General features: G+C 41.2%; 1 protein-coding gene across 1 annotated transcript in view; it reads left to right on the forward strand.

Moving 5' to 3' along the window:
- LOC126336284 (filamin-A) overlaps positions 1–27,726 on the forward strand; it is a 1,048,954-nt gene that overhangs the window by 145,493 nt on the left and 875,735 nt on the right. The window contains 1 exon segment of the mRNA XM_049999806.1: positions 16,310–16,553. Coding sequence (XP_049855763.1) covers positions 16,310–16,553 — 244 coding nt within the window.

Raw genomic sequence — 27,726 nt, forward strand, 5'->3', positions numbered from 1 at the left:
TCTTCAGCATTCTTCTGTAGCACTACATTTCGAAACCTTCAATTCTCTTCTTGTCCAAACTAGTTATCGTCCATGTTTCATTTCCATACATGGCTACACTCCAAACAAATACTTTCAGAAACAACTTCCTGATACATAAATCTATATTCATTGTTAACAAATTTCTCTTCTTCAGAAACGCTTTCCTGGCCATTGCCAATCTACATTTTATATCCTCTCTACTTCGACCATCATAAGTTATTTTACTTCCTAAATAGCAAAACTCATTTACTACTTTAAGTGTCTCATTTTCTAATCTAATTCCCTCAGCATCACCCGATTTAATCTGACTACATTCCATTATCCTCGTTTTGCTTTTGCTGATGTTCATCTTATATCCTCCTTTCAAGACACTGTCCATTCCGTTCAACTGCTCTTCCAAGTCCTTTGCCGTCTCTGACAGAATTACAATGTCATCGGCGAACCTCAAAGTTTTTACTTCTCCATGAATTTTAATACCTACTCCAAATTTTTCTTTTGTTTCCTTTACTGCTTGCTCAATATACAGATTAAATAACATCGGGGAGAGGCTACAACCCTGTCTCACTCCTTTCCCAACCACTGGTTCCCTTTCATGCCCCTCGACTCTAATAACTGCTATTTGGTTCCTGTACAAATTGTAAATAGCCTTTCGCTCCCTGTATTATACCCCTGCCACTTTCAGAATTTGAAAGAGAGTATTCCAGTCAACATTGTCAAAAGCTTTCTCTAAATCTACAAATGCTAGAAATGTAAGTTTGCATTTCCTTAATCTATTTTCTAAGATAAGTCGTAGGGTCAGTATTGCCTCACTTGTTCCAACATTTCTACGGAATCCAAACTGATCCTCCCCGAGGTCCGCATCTACCAGTTTTTCCATTCGTCTGTAAAGAATTCGCGTTAGTATTTTGCAGCTGTGACTTATTAAACTGATAGTTCGGTAATTTTCACATCTGTCAGCACCTGCTTTCTTTGGGATTGGAATTATTATATTTTTCTTGAAGTCTGAGGGTATTTCGCCTGTCTCATACATCTTGCTTACCAGCTGGTAGAGTCTTGTCATGACTGGCTCTCCCAAGGTCATCAGTAGTTCTAATGGAATGTTGTCTACTCCGGGCGCCTTGTTTGGACTCAGGTCCTTCAGTGCTCTTCACGCAGTATCTTATCTCCCATTTCGTCTTCATCTACATCCTTTTCCTTTTCCATAATATTGTCCTCATGTACATCGTCCTTGTATAAACCCTCTGTATACTCCTACCACCTTTCTGCCTTCCCTTCTTTGCTTAGAACTGGGTTGCCATCTGAGCTCTTGATATTCATACAAGTGGTTCTCTTCTCTCCAAAGGTCTCTTTAATTTTCCTGTAGGCAGTATCTATCTTATCCCTAGTGAGATAAGCTTCTACATCGTTACATTTGCCCTCTAGCCATCTCTGCTGAGCCATTTTGCACTTCCTGTCGATCTCATTTTTGAGACGATTGTATTCCTTTTTGCCTGCTTCATTTACTGCGTTTTTATATTTTCTCTTTTCATCAATTAAATTCAGTATTTCTTCTGTTACCCAAGGATTTCTACTAGTCCTTGTCTTTTTACCTACTTGATCCTATGCCGCCTTCACTACTTCATCCCCCAGAGCTACCCATTCTTCTTCTACTGTATTTCTTTCCCCCATTCCTGTCAGTTGTTCCCTTATGCTCTCCCTGAAACTTTGTACAACCTCTGGTTCTTTCAGTTTATCCAGGACCCATCTCCTTAATTTCACACCTTTTTGCAGTTTCTTCAGTTTTAATCTACAGTTGATAACCAATAGATTGTGGTCAGAGTCCACATCTGCCCCTGGGAATGTCTTACAATTTAAAACCTGGTTGCTAAATCTCTGTCTTACCATTGTATAATCCATCTGATACCTTTTAGTATCTCCAGGATTCCTCCATGTATACAACCTTCTTTTATGATTCTTGAACCAAGTGTTAGCTATGATTAAGTTATGCTCTGTGCAAAATTCTACCAGACGGCTTCCGCTTTCATTTCTCTCCCCCAATCCATATTCACCCACTATATTTCCTTCTCTCCCTTTTCCTACTGACGAATTCCAGTCACCCATGACTATTAAATTTTCGTCTCCCTTCACTACCTGAATAATTTCTTTTATCTCATCATACATTTCATCAATTTCTTCATCATCTGCATAGCTAGTTGGCATATAAACTTGTACTACTGTAGTAGGCATGGGCTTTGTGTCTATCTTGGCCACAATAATGCGTTCACTATGCTGTTTGTAGTAGCTTACCCGCACTCCTATTTTTTTTATTCATTATTAAACCTACTCCTGCATTACCCCTATTTGATTTTGTATTTATAACCCTGTATTCACCTGACCAAAAGTCTTGTTCCTCCTGCAACCGAACGTCACTAATTCCCACTATATCTAACTTTAACCTATCCATTTCCCTTTTTAAATTTTCTAACCTACCTGCCCGATTAAAGGATCTGACATTCCACACTCCGATCCGTAGAACGCTAGTTTTCTTTCTTCTGATAACTACCATGAAGTAAATGTGTTAAATGCATATGATTCAATCAACACAAAAACTCTTAAAGCATTCTGTCCACTCTTAACATTATGTCCTTCTTATTAACCCTTATTATAATATCAAAATAGAGATCGACTTATTTAATAATGCAATCAGCAAAAGTAATATTATAATCAGTATCAAACAACTTTCAATATTTTCCTAGCAAATTCTATTACCATATAAAACTAAAAAGATAGTTTTTTCTCTTTATTTGCCTGACAATTATGTGAATTATCAAATTCTAACCATTATGATAAACTTTATCTCATTTCTTTATCAAAATATTCTCAACAGTGTATATGCAGTATGTGAATTATTAGTTTTATGTTACTCATGTTCATAACAATTATCTTTTATTTCTTCTTCTGTTTGTTCTTTCTTTTCACGCTTTTTGAGGTCTGTTGCATCATGTGTTTTTCTTTTCTCAGTGCCCAGTAATTCTTTATTGTTTCTGATGTTCCTTTCCTCTCTTCTCCCGAGATGGAACCCTATATTTTTATCTTTAGTAATTAATTAACTGTTAGATAGATTAGTGATTTCTCTGAAATCTTTAGTTCTACTAGGTCGTTCTGTGTCTTTAAACCAGTTGGGTTTTCTTTTGCATTTATGGAAAAAGTGAAAGATTTGTTTGGTTAATTTGTTACTGTTCATTCTGAGAAAATGCGTATAGAAGTTTATCCTCCTCACTTTGTATCTGAAAAGTTTTCGATTTTACTGTAGACAGTTTCATTTTCGATCTGTATTATCGTATTATCTTGGAATTTTGGTCATATGATTTTCTTAAAAAATTTTCTTTCCTTTATCCCAAGATCCTCCATTTGGCCTTTGACTTTCAAGGTTAATGTTTTTGCTCCATACAGGGCTTCTGGCTTAATCACTGACTTGTAGTGTGTAATTTTGGACCCTCATGAGAGGATTTTTTTGTTGCGTTTATCTTTTGTTAGTTGGAAAGTTCAAGTTTATTTTTTCTGAATTCCATTGCTTTGCTTCCCCCAGCATTCCATTTGATCTGTTGTCAAAGATATTTAAATTCTTTTACTGTTTCATTGTTTTGGACTTTCAGGTATTTATGTGAGTTCTTGTGTTTGGCATGATTTTAGTTTCTTTGAAGAGGAAGTGTGGTGATATGTTTTAGCTGCTTGTTTCTTTAATTCAAGGATTTGCTCCTGTTGTTTTTCCATTGTTTCGGCAAACAGGTCCATGTCATCTGCAAGGGCAACCTGACATACCTTAAGTTTCTTCTTTTTGCAACCCAATCTTACACCACTCCTTATATTTGTGTTCCATTCTCTGATTATTTTCTCAAGCACACACTTGAATGGCAAAAGTGGGAGAGTATGCCACTGTTGTTTTTATTTGAGGGTTCTGATAGTTCAACCATGAATTTAACTTTCGAAAATTTATTTGTAGGAGTCACTTTTATGATATTGTTCTCTTATCCAAACCCTTTTCTTCTAGGACTAGTGCTAGAGTTTCTCTGACCATCGAATGATGTGATTTTTTTTTTGAAATCATTGAAGAAGATTACATTTGTCTTTGCCCTTCATTTTTGGTGTGTCAAAATACTTTTAAGGTTTAGCATTTGTTCTGAGCATGACCTATTCTTTCCAAAACCTCCCCAGTATTCTCCAATTTTCTGGTCCAATTGTGGGTCTACTATGTTCAAAAGGACTTCTTGTATGTTATGTCCAGCAATGATATTCCCCGATAGCTATTGAGGTCTGTCTTTAAGCCTTTATTGTGGGGTCTGTCTTTAAGCCTTTCTTGTGGATAGAGTGGATGACTGCTGTTCTCCATTCGGTGGGGATTTCATCATCTTTCCAGATTTTATTGAAAACACATTGAAGGGATGTAGTTGCATTTTTGTCAGCTCTTTTCCATAGTTCGGCCAATATTTGGTTTTCTCCCAGTGCTTTGTTGTTTTCCAGTTATGAAATTACCTTCTACAGTTCTTCAATCGTGGGTGGTTCTGAATCTGGCTTCTTGCTCTTATTCAGGTTGGATTCAAGTTTTTCAAGGATGGGTTTACAATTTACGAGCTCGTGAAAGTAGCCTCCTAGCATTTTTCATGTTGTGAGCGATGCTCCCATTTACATCTCGAAATTTGAGAGTGGGGGCTCTTCTATCTTGATAACGTTTGTTTGAACGTTCTGTAATAGTATCTTGTATTGTTTTTAGTAAATTCTTCATCAGTTTGGAGGGGAGTTGTGTTCTTGTGAGTCTTTGTAATCCTGTTTATACTTTTGTGTCCAGTTTTGTAACTCTGGTGAAATTTAATCTGCTTTCTTCTGTTTTCTGTAAATATCACTTTTGCCATGCCTGTTTTCTCGTTTCAATAAGGGCATCACAATGTAGTGACCACCAGACGCGTTTTTCGTTTTTTATGTTGGGTGGTATCCATTCGGCTTTAGTAATGAGATTGTGGCAGTGATCTTTTTCATGTCTGGTGCAAAGTGATATCAAAAGTGCGCGAGAGTTTTTCTTTTTTTGGTCATGTGTTGTTTTTTATCTTTGCCGTAAGACTATAGGCTCTCCTAGTTTTTGTTACTTCTCTGTTGTTTTTTTTTTTACTTTCTTCTCATTCTGAGTCTTCATGAATAAATATTCTTTCTTTACCTCATTATACCGGACAGCTATGCAATTATTTGTTGCAGGCGAGTCGCCTACATAATTGGTGACCTCCGATTAAGGAACTTTAAATCTTTCGTTAGCTACGTCAAACATTAACTGCAAAAGCAATGAACGACGACGGCAAACGATATGGTTCGATACCGGAAGAAATTCATATTCTTCAGAATAAGATAGGAACTTTACAGTTGCATATTTCGAAAGATATTAACTTAAAGCATATACCGGACCAAAGGAATGACGTTGGTTCAACAACAATGGTGTTCCGACAAAGGTATCGATTGAACGTGTCAAGCCAGCATGGGTTTTACCCTCTCCGACCTTTGACACCACGCCTGTGCATCAACACATGATGGATGCAGAGCGTACCAAAAAACCGCTCAGTACTTCGTCCGAGACATGTGAATCACCACCACAAACAACAACGTCACCGCCCCCGAGACACCCGACGCACACCAGAGCTGGACGTCGAATAAAATTCAAGTATCAAGATATCCCTGGGGCTCCGCACTTTAAGGGGGGGGGGGGGCTGTGTGGCAGTGATAGTTTTCATGTCTGGTGCAAAGTGATATCAAAAGCGCACAAGAGTTTTTTTTTCGGTAATGTGTTTTTTATCTTTGCTGTAAGACTATACCAGTTTTTGTTACTTCTCTGTTTTTTTTTAGTTTCTTCTCATTGTGAGTATTCACGAATAAATTTTCTTTCGTTAACTCATTATACCGGACGGCTATGCAATTATTTGTTGCAGGCAAGTCTCCTACAAGATTTTCCTTGATATCTTCCCAACTTTAGCTCTGAATTGTTTCTCTTGCTTTTGTGAATTCATCTGATTTTAATATTTTTTTGGTGCTGTACTTTCCACCCTTGTTTTATTTCATGCTGCGGTTCCTGTTTGTGATTTTGAACTTAATTTTAGAGGGAAAGTGGTCCGCATCCAAGTTTGCACCACTGAATATCCTAACGTTCAGGATTTCTTTGCGTGAAATTTTCTTGATTCCACATGATCAAGTTGAAATTCCCCTAGGTTCGTGTTTGGGATGTTCATGTCTTTGTTTTTGTGGTAGTCTTTTGAGAGCTGTTGATTTAAAAATTAGGTGGTGTGCTTCACAGGATTCCAAAACAGCCACAAGTCGCACATTAGTTTTAACAGTCGCTTCCCTTACAGACAAGCCCTGCTCTTGGTAAATTTCTATTAGCCTAGTGCCATTTCTATTTGTTCTTTTGTGGACAAGATAACCTCAAGAAATTTTTATAATTTTTGTTCACTACCAATCTGTGTATTAATGTCTCCAAGAAGAATGATGATTTTTTATTCGGAATTTTCTGAATAACATCATCTAGTTTATTTCAAAAGGCTTCCACTTTTGCTTTGATTTTCTTGTTATCTTCATTTATAGGGGCAGGGGCATTTATGATTGTGTAGATTTTGTTTGTACTTGTGAATGTGAGACTTGAGTCCTTCTGTTGGCAGACGAAAGTCAACTATTGAATTCAAGAAGTTTTGTCGATTATAAAGGCTGTTCCAAGATGTGGTACAGTTTTCATCATTGCCAGTCCCACATTGCCTCTGTATATCCTGAAACCTTCAGAGTCTATGATGTTTGTATTGCGTTTCTTGAATGGCTGCTGCGAGTGGTTTTTTTGTATCTGTAAGATGTTTTAGTTTTCCAGTCTTCAGCAATGAGTTTACATTAAAAGTTGCTAAGTATGTTGGTTGTCTGTGTTGAAATTTGGATGAGGTTCCAACAGACTCTGACTTGTGTTGCAGACATCCCAGAATCTGAATGTCTGCCGATGTATGGTGGCTCATTCACTTGGGGTAAAGTAGTCTACATAATGCACTTCCATGATTGACAAAGGTATTTTGGGAATAGTACAATGGCCACAAGAAAACACAAGGTTGTGAATCCTGGAGGTAGTAGTTCTGCTCTGTCTGCCATTGGGAGTTTGAGTTCCCTCTTCTGCCTTTGAGACCATTGACCAGTTTTCACTAGTAATCTTAGGCAGTGGCTCTTACGAGTAGCTACCTTCTGGAGCCAGATGAACATGAGGAGTTACTCCTCCCTTTCTCCTTCCTCGTCACTTGTGAGATGAGGAGACAGACACTGGACTGTCAATTTCATTTTTGGGTTCATCTTTTAATTTATATGCATTTTGATTAGATAACACTATATCGTATATTTCAAATATTTCTATTGGCCAATTGGTTATATAATCTTTCTCAAAAATTTCTTACTGGGTCTAATTTTATCTCCTCTTCCAAATTTGGTTTTATCATCATTTGATACAGTTTTAGTTGGCTTCAAGTATTGCACATTAATCTCTATAGGTTTCACCTTCGTTGTCGAATGTTTTGTGTTGTTATATTCACAAATCAGTTTTTTAACTAAATCAAGCGACTTGTAATCAACTTGTTTTATGTTTAACTGAAATAGCCTGAGAAAATTTATGAAAAATACATCATTTACAGTTAATAAATATTTATAACCTTTATTTATTTTTATTTTCAGTTTCTAGAATCCTCTTCTACTAAATCTACTGACCATAAATCGTCTATAACAACCAAAACAACATTTCTTGTTTAAAAAAATGTTTTGATTGGCTTGTGTAGTTCATTAACTTTTCTCCACATACATTCACCAAATTTAATTTTCTTAGTTTAACAAATTGTCCAAATACCTTTAGTTTTCTGTCTTCCACTTTTAATTATTACGTTTTGCATAAAATATTTTTCAATAAACATTTTACACTTCAAACACCAAATGTGGTTCTCCATTAATAGAGATTAAAAATTTAATTATAATTCCAGTCTATCATCATCAATTCACCAGTCATGAGCAATTCACCTGAAATAGGTACAGTTGTAACTGATTGATTTAAAGATATAAGTAGTATGTCTTTCCTTTTCATTTCGAATATTTAGTTAAGTGTGGTATAAAATGTTCACCTCATCAGTGCTATATCTTTTTAACAATATCTTAAAATCATTAGGTGGTAAGTCATCATTTACATTGTCTCTAAAAATAATTCTTGAGAATGAAACATATGATTCACTACTTCATCAGTAGCAGCAAAATTAAATTTCAGTTTCAGTTCATCACACCTTCTGTTTTGAAGACTGGTTTATTGGCTTGTGTTATATTTGAATATTTGGATTCTGTAACACTGTTATTTATTTTGTGAATGCCTTTTGTTAACATCTTTTCCATCAGTTGGATCATTTACATCTATTAATGTTCCAACATCATAATCAATATAACTTTTCGTTAACTGAAAAATGTTACTCCGTGCACTACAAAATTGTTTCACAAAATCTTTAAAATTTTTGGGTATCAACTTTCAACTTTTTCTAATCTCATTTTTATTTTGTTCTTCTCCAAATTTTGTTATTCCAGTGGTTTGCAAGTTTATTTTATTCCAAATTATTTCTATTTATTACAACATTTTTGGGAATATTGCATGATTGATACACCATTAAATCATTAAATTTTATTAAACCTGTAAGTATCTGCCATTAGCTTTAGAACAAATACACACAAGTGACCATATATTAATTCATCAAAACCTTGTATTCTCTCTGTGTTATAGTATGGATTCTTTTCCAAAATAATTAACTTATTCTTTTGGTATGTTCCTGCTAAATGAATCAAAAACTATTATTGCAGAGTATGTTTATAGTAACCATTCCAATGTGTACTAATATGATTCAAAGAATATAAATAGTGCCAGTAGTGTCAGTGTCGCCCTAACCGCCGTCTGCTTCACGTCTGCTGTGCAGCGAGCTACCTTAATTTAAGTATTAACTGTATTTTTCTTACTTGTCACTTCTTCTTCTGCGTGTTTTTGCTTTTAGGAAGCTTTAATAGTCGAGTGCTATTAAGTGTTCCATAGATTTCGTGTTTGTTTTGAATACAGTCAGAGAGTCCCTTTAGTCAGCCATAGTGCTAGTAGTGCTAGTGTTTGTTTTGAATACAGTCCAGAGACAGGTAGTGCTATTTTCCTTGTTTTCTACAAGGAGTGGTTAGCAATCACACTTTAGTCAATAATCAACCGCCTTTAGTGAATTAGCAGTCTATTTAAAAGTTTATTCACACTCTATAGTAAATTGACTTCTTAGGATGGATAGGATGTGTGGCTGCTGTGTACGGACGCAGGAGGAGCTGGCCACTCTTCGCGAACAGCTGAGCGTGTTGATGGCCGCGGTCAGCCGTCTTCAGGCTGCTGCCTCGGAGTGTAGCGGCAGTGGGGAGTCTGGTGCGTCGCAAGGTACACCCCAGGTGTTACATGCTTCACCCACTGTCCCTGCTGTCGAGACATCTTCGCGGGTACCGGGCGCGGTTGGGCCACCCTCTCCCCAAGGGGAGTGGCGGGTTCAGCGGCGTTCGCGGCGCACGAGGCGGAGGGTCAATGTGGAGGCTGGCCGTGTGGCATCGCCCGCTCTGCCTGTGAGTGGACATGTGGCAGCTCCTTCAGCAAGGTCCGAGCAGGCACATGGGGGGAGGGGTTTATTAGTTATTGGGAGCTCCAACGTTAGGCGGGTGATGGAGCCCCTTAGGGAAATAGCGGAAAGGTCGGGGAAGAAGGCCAGTGTTCACTCTGTCTGCTTGCCGGGGGGTCTCATCCGAGATGTGGAGGAGGCCCTACCGGCGGCGATAGAGAGCACTGGGTGCACACGACTGCAAATTGTTGCTCATGTCGGCACCAATGACTCCTGCCGTCTGGGTTCAGAGGTCATCCTCAGTTCGTACAGGCGGCTGGCGGAGTTGGTGAAGGCGGAAAGCCTCGCTCGCGGGGTGGAATCAGAGCTAACTATTTGTAGTATCGTTCCCAGAACCGATCGCGGTCCTCTGGTTTGGAGCCGAGTGGAAGGCTTAAACCAGAGGCTCAGACGATTCTGCGGAGAGCTGGGGTGCAAATTTCTCGACCTCCGCTATCGGGTGGAGAAATGTAGGGTCCCCCTGAATAGGTCAGGCGTGCACTTCACGCCGGAAGCGGCTACGAGGGTAGCGGAGTACGTGTGGAGTGCACATGGGGTTTTTTTAGGTTAGAGAATTCCCTCCCTAGGCCCGACAAGACGCCTCCTGAGACGCGGCAAGGCAGTAGGCAAAATGCAACAAGGAATAACAATATTAATGTGCTTATAGTAAACTGCAGGAGCGTCTATAGAAAGGTCCCAGAACTGCTCTCATTAATAAACGGTCACAACGCCCATATAGTACTAGGAACAGAAAGTTGGCTGAAACCAGACGTAAACAGTAATGAAATGCTAAACTCGGATTGGAATGTATACCGCAGAGATAGGCTGGACAGTGAAGGGGGAGGCGTGTTTATAGCGATAAGAAGTGCAATAGTATCGAAGGAAATTGACGGAGATTCGAATTGTGAAATGATTTGGGTGAAGGTCACGGTTAAAGCAGGCTCAGACATGGTAATTGGATGTCTCTATAGGCCCCCGGGCTCAGCAGCTGTTGTGGCTCAGCACCTGAAGAATAATTTGGAAAAAATTTCGAGTAGATTTCCCCACCATGTTATAGTTCTGGGTGGAGATTTTAATTTACCGGCTATAGACTGGGAGACTCAGACGTTCATAACGGGTGGCAGGGACAAAGAATCTAGTGAAATATTTTTAAGTGCTTTATCTGAAAACTACCTTGAGCAGTTAAATAGAAAACCGACTCGTGGCGATAACATATTAGACCTTCTGGTGACAAACAGACCCGAACTATTTGAATCAGTTAATGCAGAACAGGGAATCAGCGATCATAAAGCGGTTACTGCATCGATGATTTCAGCCGTAAATAGAAATATTAAAAAAAGGTAGGAAGATTTTTCTGTTTAGCAAAAGTGACAAAAAGCAGATTTCAGAGTACTTGGTGGCTCAACACAAAAGTTTTGTCTCAAGTACAGACAGTGTTGAGGATCAGTGGACAAAGTTCAAAACCATGGTACAATATGCGTTAGATGAGTATGTGCCAAGCAGGATCGTAAGAGATGGGAAAGAGCCACCGTGGTACAACAACCGAGTTAGAAAACTGCTGCGGAAGCAAAGGGAACTTCACAGCAAACATAAACATAGCCAAAGCCTTGCAGACAAACAAAAATTACGCGAAGCGAAATGCAGTGTGAGGAGGGCTATGCGAGAGGCTTTCAATGAATTCGAAAGTAAAGTTCTATGTACTGACTTGGCAGAAAATCCTAAGAAATTTTGGTCCTATGTCAAAGCGGTAGGTGGATCAAAACAAAATGTCCAGACACTCTGTGACCAAAATGGTACTGAAACAGAGGATGACAGACTAAAGGCCGAATTACTAAATGTCTTCTTCCAAAGCTGTTTCACAGAGGAAGACTGCACTGTAGTTCCTTCTCTAGATTGTCGCACAGTTGACAAAATGGTAGATATCGAAATAGACGACAGAGGGATAGAGAAACAATTAAAATCGCTCAAAAGAGGAAAGGCCGCTGGTCCTGATGGAATACCAGTTCGATTTTACACAGAGTACGCGAAGGAACTTGCCCCCCTTCTTGCAGCGGTGTACCGTAGGTCTCTAGAAGAGCGAAGCGTTCCAAAGGATTGGAAAAGGGCACAGGTCATCCCCGTTTTCAAGAAGGGACGTCAAACAGATGTGCAGAACTATAGACCTATATCTCTAACGTCGATCAGTTGTAGAATTTTGGAACACGTATTATGTTCGAGTATAATGTCTTTTCTGGAGACTAGAAATCTACTCTGTAGGAATCAGCATGGGTTTCGAAAAAGACGGTCGTGTGAAACCCAGCTCTCGCTATTCGTCCACGAGACTCAGAGGGCCTTAGACACGGGTTCACAGGTAGATGCCGTGTTTCTTGACTTCCGCAAGGCGTTTGACACAGTTCCCCACAGTCGTTTAATGAACAAAGTAAGAGCATACGGACTATCAGATCAATTGTGTGATTGGATTGAGGAGTTCCTAGATAACAGAACGCGGCATGTCATTCTCAATGGAGAGAAGTCTTCCGAAGTAAGAGTGATTTCAGGTGTGCCCCAGGGGAGTGTCATAGGACCGTTGCTATTCACAATATACATAAATGACCTGGTGGATGACATCGGAAGTTCACTGAGGCTTTTTGCAGATGATGCTGTGGTGTATCGAGAGGTTGCAACAATGGAAAATTGTACTGAAATGCAGGAGGATCTGCAGCGAATTGACACATGGTGCACGGAATGGCAATTGAATCTCAATGTAGACAAGTGTAATGTGATGCGAATACATAGAAAGATAGGTCCCTTATCATTTAGCTACAAAATAGCAGGTCAGCAACTGGAAGTAGTTAATTCCATAAATTATCTGGGAGTACTCATTAGGAGTGATTTAAAATGGAATGATCATATAAAGTTGATCGTCGGTAAAGCAGATGCCAGACTGAGATTCATTGGAAGAATCTTAAGGAAATGCAATCCGACAACAAAGGAAGTAGGTTACAGTACGCTTGTTCGCCCAATGCTTGAATACTGCTCAGCAGTGTGGGATCCGCACCAGGTAGGGTTGATAGAAGAGATAGAGAAGATCCAACGGAGAGCAGCGCGCTTCGTTACAGGATCATTTAGTAATTGCGAAAGCGTTACGGAGATGATAGATAAACTCCAGTGGAAGACTGCAGGAGAGACGCTCAGTAGCTCGGTACGGGCTTTTGTTAAAGTTTCGAGAACATACCTTCACCGAAGAGTCAAGCAGTATATTGCTCCCTCCTACGTATATCTCGCGAAGAGACCATGAGGATAAAATCAGAGAGATTAGAGCCCACACAGAAGCATACCGACAATCCTTCTTTCCACGTACAATACGAGACTGGAATAGAAGGGAGAACCGATAGAGGTACTCAGGGTACCCTCCGACACACACCGTCAGGTGGCTTGCGGAGTATGGATGTAGATGTAGATGTAGAAATTGACTGTTCCACATTCAAAAATTTTTGGGTTATTAGATAATTCATCAGTTATAAAAGCACCATGAAAATGTTAAATTTTTAGTAAGTTTTTCTATAGCAAAATAACTAAACGCTTTAGGACAGATTTAATTATCTGTTACATAATTTTTTAAAACCTGAACCCTTTCTTCTAATGCTATGTTATGTCCTTTTTGTTCTGCTAATTTGTATCAAGAAAATTCTTTGATGTCAACTGACTTTGAAATAGCTGCCACTCCACCATCTAATGAACAAATTGCTGCTAATGCTGGTAAAAAAACTGGAAAAAATCTCCTGAAAATTTTTGTGTTCTGATATTTCTTTTACAGTTGTAATTTTCATAAAAAGCATAACTTGTGAAATGCTTGAAAAATTTTGTTTCTGTCACTCCTTTTTGTGAATCAGTAAAATAATTATCAATGCTATTTAACTGTACATTAGGGAGTTTATTTTAATTTTTTTTAGTTTTGTCTAGATTCTAGATCTTTGAGATGTCTGTATATGATATCATGCTTTTTGCATACTTAAACTAATGTATTTATACATTTATTTCCTGTAACAAATCTTTCTTCTAAGTTTGGTCCAGGGCTACAGTGATCATAAACCGTTAACATAGTTTGCCATTCTATCACTTATGTTTATTTTTAACCTTATATTCATATCTTTTTACTGGATTTATATTTCTGATTCAATTAATTTATGCTAAAACTTTGGATCATTGTAAGGTTTAATTGATGGTATGTGATGAAATTCATGAAAATAGTGATAATGATGATATGGAACCATCAGATTTTCAGCATCTTGCCTTACTTGAAAAGAATTTGACACATTTCACACATGACCCTTCAATTTCTTGTTTTACTTGTTCTGATGTACCAATAACATCTTGATCTTATTTTCTATATTCCTTATAGTTTGTCCTGAGTTGTTACTTCCATTTTTCTTAGTTCTTCCTTATTCTTTCTGTATGTCTAGATTCTTTAACATATTCTGGATTGTGCACATTATATTTTGACAATATGTAAGATAAAAACATTAATAATTTATTTTTGAAATTTATGTTAACATGTTCAATGTTCACATTTAACATGTTTGGCTTTCATGTTTATTGTGTTTAGTGTTCATGTTTAACATGTTCAGAATATCTCTTTAAGATTCATGTTTATTTATATATTGTTGAAAATCTTTAATTTTGTTTTTTTACTAGCTATCATTAGACTATCTTGTCATGTATATTGTAAAAAATATTAACTGATACTCATTCCAAAATTTAATGCATTTTAAAATCATCAAACTTAAATTCTCTTCCAATAAACCGATCGTATAGATGATTTAAATTTGTAATCTTGTCTAAACATATTTAAATAAGTGACTTTTTCTCTGACTAATTGTCTAAGTATGTTTAAAAATGTCTGATCTAAAGAAAAATGCTGTTAGTTTATGTTTACTTCTAGTAAAAACTTTTTATCTACTGTGTGATCTTCAGGATTAAAATCATCAAATAAAACCAGTGAAATATCTTTGTGCTCATCCAACAGAATAAATGCATCATTATTATCAGTTAAAATTAACAATAGCCTCTCTAACTTTTTTGTACATTTTTACAAATTCATGATGTTGTGCTTGATCTAAACTCTTAGAACAAATATATAAATGATTGATTTTATTCCAATTTAACTATTCTGCAGCTAATATGTATTGATGTTGTTTTTCCACATCTACTTGTCCCATTTATTGCCCATCAAATTTAAATAGGTAAAAGTTTACCAGATAAATGTTGTAATATCTTCTCTGGAATTATTATCTTAGAATCCTAATCCATTTTTATGTAATTAGTATTAATTTTTTAATGATAAATGATTAGGTTACTTCAATTGGGTGATAAGTCTTCAGTTTTCAAAACAAAACTGACTGTACCTATGTGATATGAAAAAATGAAAACTGTATTGTGACAGAGAAACAATAGAAATTGCTGTTGAAGGGAAGGTCAATTATATATGAATAGATAGCATCAGAAGCATGTTAGGATTTAGTACTCGAATTATTGTAGCTAATGGCAAAATGTTAGTAATCATATTCGAGAAATTTTACCATTTAAATTAATGATGAATAATTTTAGTTTAGCAGATGGTATGTTTGTAAAAATGATGGTTATTTTCGCTGTAAAACTAATATTATTGCTCCATTTCAGTCTAAAGTCGAATTTGGCACATCTGTAAATCATGAACCACATTATGCGATATTTGTTCCAATTTTTGATACTGTTCACTATTTAGAAATAACTATAGCAGATGAAAATGATAATTGAATTTGTCAGTGCTATTGCAACAGTTATTTTAGAAAGTAATTAATAAATTTTTATTCTTAATAAGTGAACAATATTAAGAGCTGTCAATGAGAAAAATAAGAATAGTCTAAATATTCCTAATACAGATACCGAAATTAACGTTCATATTGACGTTCGTTAAGTGCATCGAAATTGTGCTTAATGGTGTATTTGATTTTGAAACCATTACAATAGATTCTCCAATGTACGATGGAAAATCTGATAAAAAAATTGATCGATTACTACATACGAAACTCGAACCTACTAGATTTCGAGGACCTAGGAGAGAAAACAGTCAGTGACAGCCTGAGCGAACGAATCGAAACGTTTCAATTAATTCCTAAGTCAGTCTCCACGTGTACGTGAGGTCAAAAGTAGTCCTAAACTCTAGTCGTGAAAAGGACACCGCGGAGTTAGTTTTACACGTTTCTTATAGATTGCAATGAAATTTGCTCGTTTTGTTCCATAACTAATTAGTTAATATGTATGGAATAATTTTTGAAATTATTATAAAACATTTATTGTCTATAACTAGAGTGTCTGCATAAAAATCTCAACAACGGAAGCAATTCTAATTCGTTTAATAAAACTTTCTGAGGTAGATTTATATGTTTCATACGACATTGCCAGATGTGACTATTTGAAATTTTTTCCCAAACAGATATTATAAACTAACGATTTTCATGATTTTGAAAATGGGAATACTAAACTGAGATATAATGGAATGAAGAAACGAGACGGTACCAAGTTTTCAGTTTAAATCTTTGAGATACAGCTTTGCGAGAGCAGTGAGTAAGTGAGTGGGGGCGGTGTTGCAGGCCAACACGTTCCGCAACTGGGTGAACGAGCAGCTGCGCGGCGGCGGCGGGGGCCCGGCGGTGCGCGACCTGGCGGCCGACCTGCGCGACGGCACGCGCCTCTGCCAGCTGGTGGAGGCGCTGCAGCGGCGGCCGCTGCGGCCCGCCTGGGTGCGCCGGCCTGCCAACCACCACCACGCGCTCGAGAACGTCGCCACGGCGCTCGCCGCCGTCGCCGCCGACGGCGTCAAGCTCGTCAACATCGGTGAGTCCTCCCTCCCTGCTCGACGGCCGTTTGCAGGCAGCACAGCTACACTTCTTACCTTTTTATCGAGGCGGCGCTCGCCGGTGCTTTTTGTCTGCGACACCTGCGCCAGCGCTGCAGCTGGCACTGGCACGGGGGCGCCGTGGCGGCGGCTGAGTAGGAGCCAGCTGGCGGCGCAACGGCACCGCAGTTGGATGTTTAAAATTTTGTGTATTCGTACCTTGTCAAGTTCAGAACTCAAACATCAGTCAGCCAAATCATTTACACGCAACTCTAAAAACATCACCGAGCAAATCGACTCTGAAGATTTCAGAGGAAATTTTATTCTCTAAAAGAAAGGCAACGTTTAACGACAGGCCATTTCCTCATTCGGTAGTTTCAAAGAATGGCAGAGGGGCGTAGAATCGGTCGCCGGTTCGAATCGTCCGATAGCCTTTTTGTTTTAGTTTTATTGTTTCGTCCAGTTCAAATCCGTACACCATTTAGACATAAAATTGATCAAAAATTTGCCAATTAACACATATCTAATTGGAATTTTTTATGAAAATCCGCATCTTCTTGCCTCTAATTACGTATTAATAACCATTATCTTAAAAAACGTTGTTTTAATAAAGAATATTTAAACTAAAGAAACTTTACAAACTTATTTACAATCTCTTAGAAATATCGATAATTCAAAATTTATATCTGCAATTAAAACTGGGATTTTGCATTCAGTTTATAAATGCCATAAGAAGACGTGCAATTTTCACAAAAAATTATAATTAGGTATGTTAATTAGTGTATATTTTATGACTTTTATATTTAAATAGCTCATAAACGTGACATTGGCCGATTTTTCATTTTGCCAGTTTTCTATTAGATATGGTAACAAAACTTGAACTGTGTTTGTAGTGTAATGTCGAAAAAATTTCATTTCCATATATTTCTGAAAGCAACTTCGAAATCGTGAAACAGTCGTACGAACAAATACAGCTGCTTGGCATGTCTACAACGGCGATTTTGCATATGTGTCAACGGCAAGGCCTCCTTACAGCTATTGTTTTTGCCTACAGCTACTTGAACTTCGTAGTTCAAATCTATAAAAAGCAGGTGTAAGGGATTTTCTCAAGTTGACTTCACTTAGAAGTATTTTAGTAGTGAAGAATAAATGTATTAAAACTTCGTGCATGATGCAAAAGTTTTTCACCCATCTCAGCATATAAGACATGGTATCTCTTGATCTGTGTGTCATAAATGATGTAGCCCATTTGTGCAGGTACACAAAGCAGCGTATGTGTATATGGTCTGTGAAACATATATCAAATAGAGTTTATACGTTTCTGACGCCATATATCCTGATCGATGTGTGGTACCATGGTATAATTTTGTAGATGCGTTTAGCAGCATATGTGGAGAGTGTCTGCGAAATTTATTGTCTATACACTTAGTAGCACAGAAGTAATGTAAACGTCATGTATGATGTGTCAGCTTTTCATACATATCGTTGTTTATGACGTTATATCTCCTGAACTACGATAGGTGGGTGGTTCTTACACCGACAGCGGTTACTTATTACGTAGCAGTAAGGGATGTGTGTACCAAGTTTTGTTGGATCACTCAAATGGAGAAGAGGTGGTACCCACACACACACACACACACAGACAGACAGAGAGAGATCCATTTTTATATATGTGTGGTTGAAGTAGCTATTCGAACGAAAAAAGTAAATCGAAATACACACATTGCAATAATAACTTAATCGACACGAACTAAACAAAGTACAGCTTCTGGGAACGTATGACCAGACAACTGGATAATGACGTACGTTTAGATCCCACACAGTGCCTAGCAGGTGTTGCCAGGACAAAGTCCTCGAATGTCACAGTGGCAGAGAGCGGGGTGAGGACAGAGTGTGACGGGGTGGCGGCTGGTGCGCTGCCCGCGCCCCCCACCCTCCTCAGCCGACTCCTCTGCTGGGAAACCAGCTTCGAGTTGAGGCAGAGGCCCAACTTGGCCCGCGAAGCGTCCACATAAGAGTGGTGGCCGACTAGGCAATGAGAGCGGTGCGTGCAGCACAGGACGCCGCCGTCCACGAGAACCTTCCGTAGCGATGCGTTGCGCGACGAATGAGCGAACTCGTCCCTCGCTCGTCGTGTCGGGCTCTGAACACTGGCGTCGACATTCGCTGCAGCGCGTGAGATGGGCGCGCAACTGGAAAAGGCTCGTCGGGGCGCGAGCCGAGCAGCTCACGCACCGCTCGCGAATGTGAAAACAGTGCTCCGAAGTGATGCGAAGTGCGTCTGGAATCTCTGAAATCACAAATGCGGCAGATATTCTGTCTCGGAACGGCTTTGGGGAGGGAAACTGTGTACGAGACGCTGGTGGGATGTATTCTGAAGTATTGTTCCTACGTCTGCAGTCCTCACGAAGCGCGCGCGATGACAGACGTCGATATAGTGTCCCGAGACCGGCTGCCAGGACCGTAAGCACTTGCTTCCAGTTTAGGGATGGCGAGGAATGTGGGAAGGCGGGGGTGCCGGTGTTGCACAGAGGGCCAGTATGGAGCGCACAACGCTGGAGACGGGAGCTCTGAATTTGCCTGAGACGAGTTTTAACAACTACTACATAAAGCGGTAGATAAAACTGCGGAACAGCGATACTTCCTGAACCTACTTCAGGATCAAGTGGATAATAACATCAGGGACACACTGCAGTAGTTGCAACGTAAAGCATGTAACGCAGTGCAACAGTACTTCCGGTAACGTTATATCGAACCTCGAGTACCACGAAGACGGAGGATGAGAAAGTGCTAGTATTTAAACGAACAATCTCGAGGTAGGTCTCTGGCGTAGTGGGAGATATGGACGGGTGCGGAGGCAGAAAAACGGGTTGCTATAGGACCTCGTGTGGCAATCGAAGATCGGTCAGAGAGTAAACCAACAAGTCTCGGATAGGTAGGAAATGTGGCTCGCACGTGCAGGGACCGCGTAGAACCGAAGCACTGCTGATGGGGAGGACACGTTTGCTCGCGAGAGCCACGAGGCGGACAAAATCGTGGAAGGCCTGAGACAGCTAGCTGTGTGTTGTGTAGGACTCTATGCAAAGAGCGCAGGAACGTAGTCGGTGGGAGCAGACGTGGTCTCGAAAGTCAGAAACGCCTTATCGTCAACATCATCGTCGACCTCAGAAGCCGCTTAACGCCCACTGCTGGGCTTCACACTTCACGATTTCACGATCTTCAGCTTTTTGCGTGCAAGCCGGTCCAGATTATTTCTTTATTTCGGCAGTTCATGCCCCCATACGGCAGTTCTCTAGGTGTTTTCTTGTCGCGGCAAATTCAACAAGTAAGAGACCTTGTCGGTCCACCTCGCGTTCGCAGCTCCAGATAAATGATGGAATCTGTACACAATTTATGAAGGATTTCAGGTCCTAAAGAAGAAAACAAAACGGAAAAAAATTGCCAGTTTCCCGTGTAGTTGTACACTAGGAGCTGACTACGGTAAGAGGTAGAAGAGGAACGTGGGCGGCCAGTGAAGAGGGCGTGCCGGTGCGTGTGCTTGGCTCACGACCCCCTCCTCCCCCCCCCCCCCCCCCCCCTCCCCAGGGAACGCGGCGAGAGACCGGGCGGCTCACGGTGTCTGTCGCACCGATGCACTCAACTCTTCCTTTACGCGGAGCAACGTATACGCTACGTTCAATATTCGTAACAGGTAACAGCCTGCACCGGAATTGGAAGGTTTTACAACAGAAGGGGGCCGGAACGTGACGAGGCTCGTCGTTTCGGCTGTCGAATTTTCTGAGTGGTGCTCGGAGCGCCGTTCCCCGTGCGCTCGTCCAGTGTGGCCTGTGGCCTGTACGAGGGCGGCCGGCCGCCTCGCACTTCCGCGATACCGCCTCGCAGCCGAGTCGCAGCGCGCCCTCTTCTTCACCGGAGGCCCATCTCGTGTAGCAGTTAGCAGGGCGCGTGTCTGCACACTGTTACTCACAAATATTCGACTCGTGACTCATTAATACGGTAATCTAACGTGCCGATCTGTCACGTTTTGTCAACTCGTGTCAACGGCTCCTGAAGGAACAATAGGGAGACACAGAAGGCCCATTTCGACTAATACTGCGACATCGTGTAGTTGGTGGGCCGGCGAGAGCAGGAAGGTGGCGGGCGGACCGGAAGCGGCGCTTCTCACAGCCTCGGCCGCGCGCCTCTTCCATGATTCCGCCTCCTCGTGTCACTGTCACGCATCTGGAACCGTCAGTAGCCGACAGCAGTGGCTCATTATATAGTCGAGAGAACGAGAGGAATGAAGCTTACCAATGCGACGTGACAGAAGAGTCAACGAGATTAGAGGGATAGGTGGAAAATCATTCCAAGGGGTACTAAATGAGAGTCGTAGAATAAAAGAGCTCTACGTCACAGCTGGACCGAAAGAAGGGCAAAGTTGACAGGAAACACGCTGAGGCGCGAAGGAATCGTCGAGCTGGTGACGGAGGCGAGTGTAGCGGCGTGGCAGCTGTGGGAGCAGGCCGAGGCTCGCAGCTGCATCAGACGACTCGTCGTACTCAGCAGCACAACGTCAGTTCTTTTGAATTGCCTCGAGTTCCCAGATACCGTCAGGTTTGGAGACCTGTCAGATGTGGAACACATAAGACGGACCCACAGTTACAAAGCCGTAAATACGTTCTGATAGAAACTTGACTGCGGTTGAGTCCCGGTCCTGTTGCCTCCCCATTACTAGAAAATGTTTCACCGAACAGTGGTTCGAGATTCCGGAATACAAACCCTCTTTAACCTCACGGGTAAATGCGTCAGTAATTTGATTCGGCTATTTCTGCATGCGCTTAAATGTATTTACAGACAGACGTCGACCAGTACCTCAACTCTCGGCCTGCACGACATTTCTTGCGGAGTGACGGCCACCGTAGAGACAGTTGCTGCCAGGAGCCGCCATCTTGGGGCCACCTCATCTCAAACAGAGAGCACTCAAACCTGGCAGCGGTGTTTTTCACATTAACACAGGTTCAAATAAATTTCTAACCAAATAAGTTGGTCCATATATTTCCGGTACAAAGTGGCACCTCGACAACACTGTAATGACGTGATCGACATGCATACCCTGTGGCAACATTGTGCACTTAGTGCAGATTCGAAAACTCGAGGTGGAAAGTGCTATCTAGCAATACATTTGCTGATTTCTGTGCGTGATATGTTTCTCGTTTCTTAATCTTTATGCAACATTTATAGCAAGAATTCTGCAAAACACGTGCAATTACCGAATAGTGGCAGCACAAACGTTTTCATTATTTCACGTTCAAAGATGTGTTTCGGCTTTAATCGTTCGCCGTGTTCCCTTAACCACTACATGGTTTCCAGTCTGTTCTCACTATTGCCTCTGCCTTCTACGCTAATGTCGTCTCAGGATGTATCCTATGAAATGATATCTTCTTTTCGTCAAGTTGTGTTACAAATTTTTCTTCTTTGCCCAGTTAGATTCAGTTATTCGATATACCCATCTGATTTTCAATGTTCTTCTGTAGCACCATGTATCAAAAGCTTCTATTCTATCCGTGTCTGAATTGCTTGCCGTCCACATTTAACTTTCCTACAAGGCTGCACACCAGAGACTTAAACTTATATTAGTTGTTCACAAATTTCTCTTCGTTTTTAGAAAGGCTTTTCTTGTTCAGCCAGTCTACATTTTGATCCTCCTTTTCTTAATTCCTCCTCGGTTTCCTTTATTGCTGGCTCAGTGTATAAGGACAGAGATACGCCATAACCCTCTCTTCCTTCTCCCGTTCCCTTTCAAGTCCTCAGCCCTTCCCTGCTGTAGGACTCCTGTACAACATGTGGAAAACGTGTGTTTTGATACCTCCTACCTTCAGAATTTCAAACAGTGTGTTTCAGTCAACATTGTCAAAAGCTTGCTCTGAGTATAAATGCTACAAATGTAGCTTTGTCTTTTTGCAGCCTGTATTCTAACATTATACGTGTTCGTACACTTCTCCAGAATACATACTAATTTTCAGCGCGATCGCGAGCCACAAATTTTTTCATTTTCTACAAATAATTCGAGCAGTATTTTGCAGCCATTATTTATTAAACTAAAGCTTCGGTAATTTTCACACCTGTCAGCACCTACTTTTAATTGAGTAGGAATTATCACATTTTGCTCCAAGTCTGAGGATATTTCGGCTGTCTGATACATCCCCTTAAGTAGTCCTTCTATACTTTCCTTCCAACGTCCAGCTTTCTCTCCTGTACTTAGTACCGACTTGCCATCTGAGCACTTTATATTGATACAGCTGCTTATCTTCTCTACACAGGTTTACTCTTTAATTTTCCTGTAGGCCGGATGTCTTGCCCTTAGTCATGCAAGCTTCTACAACCTTGTATTTGTCATCCATCCACTCTTTGTTAGCCAGTTTGCTCTTGCTCTCGTTTACGTCCGTATTCCCTTTTGCCTGCTTCATTTGATGGACTTTTATATCTTTTGCTTCCATCTTTTAGGTTCAGTGTATTGTTCAATATCCAAGGATTTCTGCCGCAGCCTTCATCATTTCCTCTCTCAAAGCTACCCGTTCTATATCCACATCGATGGCCCATAAACCACAGCCCGTGACAGAGGCTACTCGTGCTACCAGTAATTCTTTCCCCCATCCCTATTCTATTCGCGAATTGCGCGTGACTAGAATGATTGTCAGTAAGCCTCTGTATTAGCTTAAATTTCCCGAATTTCCTCGTTGTGTTCATTAGCTAGGCGTATGTGGGAGAAAGTAATATGGTGATCTTCTCTTCCCGTACAGTACTGTCTCAAAATTTCAGTAGTACTTCTCGGGGTGATGCACAGCACCTCTCTCACAGCGTCTGCCTCTGGAGTTTTCTGAGCACTTTGTAACGCTCTCGCGCCGACTAAACGATCCCCCGACGAAAGAAAGAGCACTTCTTCGTCGGATCTTGTCTATTTCTCCTTTCCGTTCTTACTGGTAAGGGTCCTACATTGATGAACAGTACTCGGGGATCGAAGGACAAGCACGGTGGAAGCCATTTTTTATAGTGGATGAATTACATTTCCTTAGGGTTCTTCCTATTAATCTCTGTCTGGCATCTGCTTTTCATACTGTTTGTTTTATGTGGTCATTCTACTTAAGGTCGCCCTGCATATATACTCCTAAAAACTTTACAATTCCTATGTGTGCCCAATATGTTACATCTATTTGCATTGAGGATCTACTGCCAGAGCATCAGCATTCATCGGCCCTCTGCGGCTCCTTATGTCTTCTGTCGTTGCTACTTCCCTACAGACAACCGCATCGTCTGTGAACAGTCTTAAAGAGCTTTCGACGCTTCCTACTAGATCATTTATATTAACAGTAGTGGCCCTTCTTTGGGGTACTCCCTAAATACCCCTCCATCGGTCGATTTTGTTACGTTAAGAGAGAAGTGCTAAGTTCTACCTGCAAGGATGTCATGAATTCAGTCACAAATCTCGGTCCGTACTTGGTACGCTCGTATTTTCTTCACTAAACTGCAGTGCGGGAGGGTGTCAAATGCCTTCCTGAAGTCAAGGAACACTGCATCTACCTGAGCGATCCTGTTTACAGTGCTGGGGATCTCATGAAAGAACAGAGCGAGCTGAGTTTCGCACGATCTGTTCTTACGGACTCCATGTTGATTTTTATAGAGGGGATATTGGTTCTTCAAGTACGTCATAATACATCAGTATAAAATATGTTGCGTAGTTATATAACAGATGTAGGCCTGTAATTATGTACACATGTCCTACGACCGTTCTTGAAAACTGGAAGACCTTGCGCCCCTTACCAGTCGCTAGGTACCCTTCGTTGCTCCAGCGACTTAACGATAAACTGCTGCTATACAGGGAGCACGTTCTTTTGCATAACCTCTGTAGGATCTTCCCATCTAATCTTCAGCACTCTTCTGTAGCACCACATTTCCAATTAAGGACTACCCTCAGCTGCAGAATGGAATGAGGAGATGAAAAATTCTGTGCCCGATTGGTACTCGAGTCTGGATTTCCCGCTTATAACGAGCGGTCACCTTACTTACCATTCCGCTATCAGTGGGCCATATATGGTTGACCGCATATGGAAGTTTGGGTCTGGCCCATCTCTCTGCAATGTCTTCATTTTTAATCTACAGTTGACAAACAATAACTATGGTCAGAGTGCTAATGGACCACTGCAAATATTTTCCGGGTTCAAAACCGGTTTCTAAATCGGTCTTATCATTGTTCAATGTATCTGACACTTTCCTCTATCATCCATGTATACAACATTCTTTCATTATTTTTTAAACTAAGTATCAGCGGTGGAAAAAGCTACCAGGCAGCTCCCTCTTTCACTCGCTTTCTGCAGTCCATTTTCTCCTATAGTTTTCATTGTCTTCCTTTTCCTATTACCGAATTTCTAACCCGTATCACAATTAAATTTTCGCGCTCCCTAATCATTTGAATAATTTCTCTTATCTCCTTATACGTACTTTCAGTCTTTTCAGTATCTATGGAGCTAGTTGGCACTTGTAGCTGTACGGTGGATGACGGCTTCGTGCGTACTTTGGCTACTAAATGAATGTCGTGTGACTAGGGCCTCCCGCCAGGTAGACCGTTCGCCGGGTGCAAGCCTTCAATTTGACGCCACTTCGGCGACTTGCGCGTCGATGGGGATGAAATGATGATGGTTAGGAGAAAATCTCCGACCCAGCCGGGAATCGAACCGGCGCCTTAGGATTGACAGTCTGTCGCGCTGACCACTCAGCTACCGTTTGCGGACAACTTTGGCTACTATAATCCGTTCGCTATGTTGTTCATAGCAGGCTACAGGCATTCCTGATTTCATATTCGTTATTATATATACTGTTGCACTGTATGCATGTATTAAACCGTGAAACTTGAAACGACGGAGAAGCTTCGTCCCGCCATAGCCCTCAGTGGTTCACAACCCCACAACAGCCCACCCACACTACCACCGTCCCACATTGAACCCAGAGTTATTGTGCGGTTCGGCTCCCAGTGCCACCCCTCCTCCCCCCGCCCCCCCCCCCCCACCACCTCCCCTCCGAGAACGTCTCGTACGAAACGAGTATAACCGCTTAACCGCAAATGTTCACATGATAGAGTAGCTTCGGTGTACGCGTACGTGGAGACTGTTTGCGCAGCAATCGCCGTGACATTGTAACTGAGACGGAATAAGGGGAACCAACTCGCATTCGCTGAGGTAGATGGAAAACCACCGTAAAAACCATCCGCAGGCTGGCCGGCGCACCGGACCTCGGCACTAATGCGCTGCGCGGGGACCGAGCAGCAGTGCGTCAGACCGTACGGCTCTTGCATTACCCGCATTTGTAAACCTGCGGTCTTGCTCTTTCTGTCCCTAATGCGCAATGTGTCTAACTTCAGCCTATCCATTTCCCTTCTCAGTTCTGTAACACCTCCTGGCGAGACATCCTATCGAGTAGCCTCCACCTGCAGATCCGAGTCAGAGACTATTTTACCTCCACGTCTCTAGCGCCTATAAAATTTTTTACACACGCTTTGTATTAATAGTATATAAGGAATCGGAGTATGAAGTGAACAATGTTTTCCAAAACGTCTCTGTTGCTCTGAAAATACTTTGCACCCTGCCAGTGTGTCTAACACAGGCAGAAAGACCGTTTTGAACATTAGAGAGGTTAAAGTGTGTTCTTCAACCCGCACAGACTTCTTATAAAATAGACTTTGACTCGTCTATAAACATTAATGACTTAATTGGAGGATTTGCCGCACAGGATGGTGTTTTACTAGTTTGTGTATTATGCCTGTGGCTGTTACATTCATTTTTAACACTATTCACTGCCTGATCAAAAGTAGCCTTGCGACGCTGTGTGAGGCAGGCTGACCAGGCGTCGCGGGAGGCAGAGCAGTCAGTATAAAAGGCGGCGAGGTGGGAAGGGGAGGGTGGAGAGGGGCGGGGAGAGCTCAGCTCAGCTCGGCGACCTCGGGATGCGCACCGCGTGCTCGCCGCCGGCGACTCTTCAGTTCCTGTAAATCTGCCCGAGTCGAGTGTCGGTGAGGTGAGATGAGCCTCGAACGGAAACCGCGGGTGGTCGGCCACAACTAAACCGAGACCGCGCACGTCTCGTGCGCTGACGAACACGGACAGTCGAGCATTGAGAAGGCCGTCGTAACAGATCGCACGAAAATGTACCTTTACGAAGGAAAACCCACGAGAACTGCCACAGTTTAATCCTCGTACCACCAAAAAGATGAATGAAATAAGTATTAGTGTCCATGGTACTGAGAAACATCTGAAATCGCTGAAATTGAACAAACTTCCAGACCCTGGTGGAATCTCTGTCAGAATCGATACTGAATTTGCGGCTGAGTTAGCTCCTGTTCTAGCTATTATCTGTCGTAGATCCCACGAACAAAAAACTGTGACCAGTTCTTGAAAGAGGCACGTGTCGCACGCGTCTATAAGAAGGGCAACAGAAGTGACTTGCAAAACTAACATCCACTACCCTTCACTTAGATTTGCTAGAGAATCTTAGAACATATTGTGACCTCAAACATAATGAGGTATCTTGAACAGAATGACCTCGTCAGCGCTAGCGAGCATGGTTTTCGAAAACGTCCATTACGTGAAACACAACTCGCACTTTGCTCACGTGACATACTAAAAGCTTTGGATGAAGGCAACCAGGTAAATGCAGTGTTTCTTGATTTCCGAAAACTATTTGACTCAATGCCTCACCTACGGTTATCGTGAAAGTACGATCATATGGGGTATCGAGTGAAATTCGTGACTCGATTGAGGACTGTATGTAGGGACGACACATCATGTTTGATCTTGGACGGAAAGTTATCGTCAGATGTAGAAGTAACTTCAGGTGTGCCCCGGGGAAGTGTGTTGGGACCCTTGCTGTTCATGTTGTATATTAATGACCTTGCGGACAATATTAATAGTAAAATCACACATGGTGATTACGTGTTGCCTACGGAAGTTCCCGATCAAGTATTCAGGGAAAAATTCCGATTAAACAGACGCCAGTTTGAATGTGTTCACACATTGATAGTGAAAGACATAAGAGGAAAACCAAGTCATATGTGGCAACCCATACCTGAAAAAAGCGGTATGTTTAAGGTATGTACCTGACATAAAATATTTTTGTCTCAATAATTATTAAAGTCCAGAGAAACAA

The sequence above is a fragment of the Schistocerca gregaria genome, chromosome 2, assembly GCF_023897955.1.
Source record: "Schistocerca gregaria isolate iqSchGreg1 chromosome 2, iqSchGreg1.2, whole genome shotgun sequence".
NCBI lineage: Eukaryota > Metazoa > Arthropoda > Insecta > Orthoptera > Acrididae > Schistocerca > Schistocerca gregaria.